The sequence below is a fragment of the Bipolaris sorokiniana genome (assembly GCF_000338995.1).
Source record: "Bipolaris sorokiniana ND90Pr unplaced genomic scaffold COCSAscaffold_103, whole genome shotgun sequence".
Lineage (NCBI taxonomy): Eukaryota > Fungi > Ascomycota > Dothideomycetes > Pleosporales > Pleosporaceae > Bipolaris > Bipolaris sorokiniana.
In genome coordinates this window covers 1-2,712 of record NW_006911996.1, presented here as the reverse complement: position 1 = coordinate 2,712, position 2,712 = coordinate 1, and the positions used below count along the sequence as shown (strand labels likewise).

Genomic DNA, 2,712 nt, shown 5'->3' with positions numbered 1-2,712 from the left:
CCCTGTGCCGTACGGAGGAAAGGGCTTTCATCTCTTGGAGTTCTTCTCGTACGCCTTCAGCGTCCTTAAGTCTTGTAGCCATTTGGTCTAGGTTTCGTCGGAGTAGATTATTCGTTGCATTAAGTTGGCTCCAGCTTTCTGCGAGCTCCTCGTACGTCGGAGGCCTTGGCGGGGCGTTACTAGGTTCTGGGTTTGGCATAGGCTCATGTAGCCCCATCGTTATATCTTGTTCGTTTTGCATTCTCAATTCTCTCTCGCTCCGTACGAGAGAAAAGAGTAAGAAGGGTTAAAGTGATCTTTTAGCTTATGTTATGGGCGGAGAGGCCTAGCGAACGAGTATGCTTCTACCTATCGTACAGAAGCTAAAAGATAAGAAAAAGAGAAGATAACTAAGTACAGACTTCTCTTATACCTGCTCGCTTCTGATCACGTGTCCGTACAGAAGGTATATCACGTGGTCGAAGATCACGTGATCCTCTTCAGTAGAGATCACGGGCGCAGCCCTTTACATAATGGGCTACGCCCTTTGAGCGGCGCTGCGATACGTGCGCGCGCCAATATCGAGTATATATATCCAGCTATCAAGATAATAAGATAAGCTTGTTATCTTGTGCAAACCTCTTGGCCACATGGGCGGCGTGAGTAGCTGCGCGCTAGGCCAGCGGAGTAAAATGAGCCACTACTTGCGCGATTCAGACTAGCGTGGAATTAATTATGAATTTTTGAAAAAAATGTGGGTCCTACCCGTTTGCGAGCCTATCCTTACCGTCCTTCACCGTGAATATGCTGCTAAGTAATTCTAGATTAATTAATTCAAAGAATCGCCGACACAACGTAATTAGACTAAGATAGAAGTCCTTTATGTAGAAGGTAGAACGAGCATCCTTGTAGTAGATTCTGTTATAGTGGATCACTAGTCAAATAAGCCGGTAGATAGAAGGCATTTACAACCGTTAGCCAGCCGCCATCAGAGATATAAAACCCAGTCCCTAGGGTTACTACTGTCTCTATCTATCTACACTGCAGTCATCTACTCTCTACTATTATTTTCTGTCTCTCATCTACAAGGCGCTTTGCCGTTTTTATCAATCTCCAAGATGTACATCTCAACTATTCTTCTCTTTGCCAGCACTGCCCTCACTGCAGTAGCTGCCCCAAGCCAATCCGATATCGCGTCCGTCGCTACCGCGCTTTCAGTAACCCCTGCTGATATTGAAAATCTGGAAAGGGTGGATAGCCTCGCCAACTTCGATCTAGCGCTTTGGACTCATTGGTTCCCAGAGGCCAATACTACAAACTACTCTACCTGGGATGATGAGATTAAGCTTCAATTTCTTAAAAGCACCAAGCAAGGAATTAAGGCTGCTTTGACTCCCGAACAAGCTGGGAAGATTTCCAAGCGCATTCCAGGAACGCAGAGTCCTGCTGCTCGCGCTCAGGTCTCCCAGGCTGTTAACAACGCGAGAGCCTCCCGTGATGCGTCTCATGGTCGTAAATTACTTCAATGTAACTCGGGAAATCAGGGACAGTGCACTCGTTGCGCAGCTGCCTGTTCGCTTGGCTGGGCTGGCGCTGTCTCAGTTTGCAGCGGTGTTGCGTTAACTGAGGAGGTTTTAAGCTCAGGCCTTCTAACTCTTGGAGCTTCCCTTCAACTCGCTGGATGTATTGGGGTTGCTACTGCAGCATATTCGGTCTGCATTGATAAGTGTCTTGGTTAGGAATCTAGAATTTCTAATGCAGCAGACCATTGTGTGTGTCTATTTAACTTTATCTAATAGACTTTGTTAGGCAAAACAACAGGTTTTCCTTTAAGCCTATAAGTACCATGTATAGTCACGTAGTTGCTCACTGACTAATAACGCTGTATTTAAACTTGCTCTTAGTATTACATAGAAGATAATATATAATACTTTGCACATACTAAGTTACTTACGTCTTCCTAACATACTATAATAATTATATATAGTAGCCTATGCTGTGCAGATAGTGTAATGTATAAGTAGAGTGTTACACGGGGTTTGGATCTATACTTCTCTATCCAGGTCCCACGCTAGTGTTCTGTGAAAGTTGTCTGGCGATGCAGTGGAGTGGTATGCTTGATAGAAGGGAGGCAACAGGTTCGACAACTATTAGTCTATTCGATAGATTAATAGGTAGCAATCTTGTTAAGTAAAGTAACTAGTAAGAAAGTACAATTTGAGTTGACCACAACGAGAGTGAATAATAAAATCCATCCATCCTTATATCCTTATTGCTTCCAGCTCTGGCATCAGGACCTTAACCTAGAGTCACTGACTCCCTCCTGCCTATGTGACACCATGGTCTTGGCGTGATGCCAATCACGTGATGAGCGCCCCGCGATAATCATTACCTTCTAACTTGGACGTCCATAAGCCTTTAGCCATCTCGTCACCTATCAAGGAAAGAATCCTTCTTGTTTCTTGTAACACACATGTAGCTAATGCGGACTATACGTAGTCTACTTCTATTACCTCACTGTAACAGCGCAGGCAAGACTACTTGGATCAGTATCGGCGGTAGTGTCACTCAGAGGCATATGGGAGTGCGTGGGACATCAAACGAGCCTTGATTCGAATAGACACCTATAGGCCTTGTACGAAAGGATATCAGAAGTCTACAGAGCTAGCTACAGGGAGTGTCTCCTTATATACTGATCTTAGTCGGATCCGAATCGGATCCGACCTCACAACG

At 45.0% G+C, this 2,712-nt stretch overlaps 1 protein-coding gene across 1 annotated transcript; it reads left to right on the top strand.

Moving 5' to 3' along the window:
* Nucleotides 1-1,106: 1,106 nt before the first annotated feature.
* COCSADRAFT_64298 (uncharacterized protein) lies at nt 1,107-1,445 on the top strand (the record flags this gene model as incomplete). Its single annotated transcript, XM_007708015.1, has 1 exon — nt 1,107-1,445. A coding segment is annotated over one exon (339 nt), but the record flags the coding sequence as incomplete, so codon positions are not given.
* Nucleotides 1,446-2,712: the final 1,267 nt, after the last annotated feature.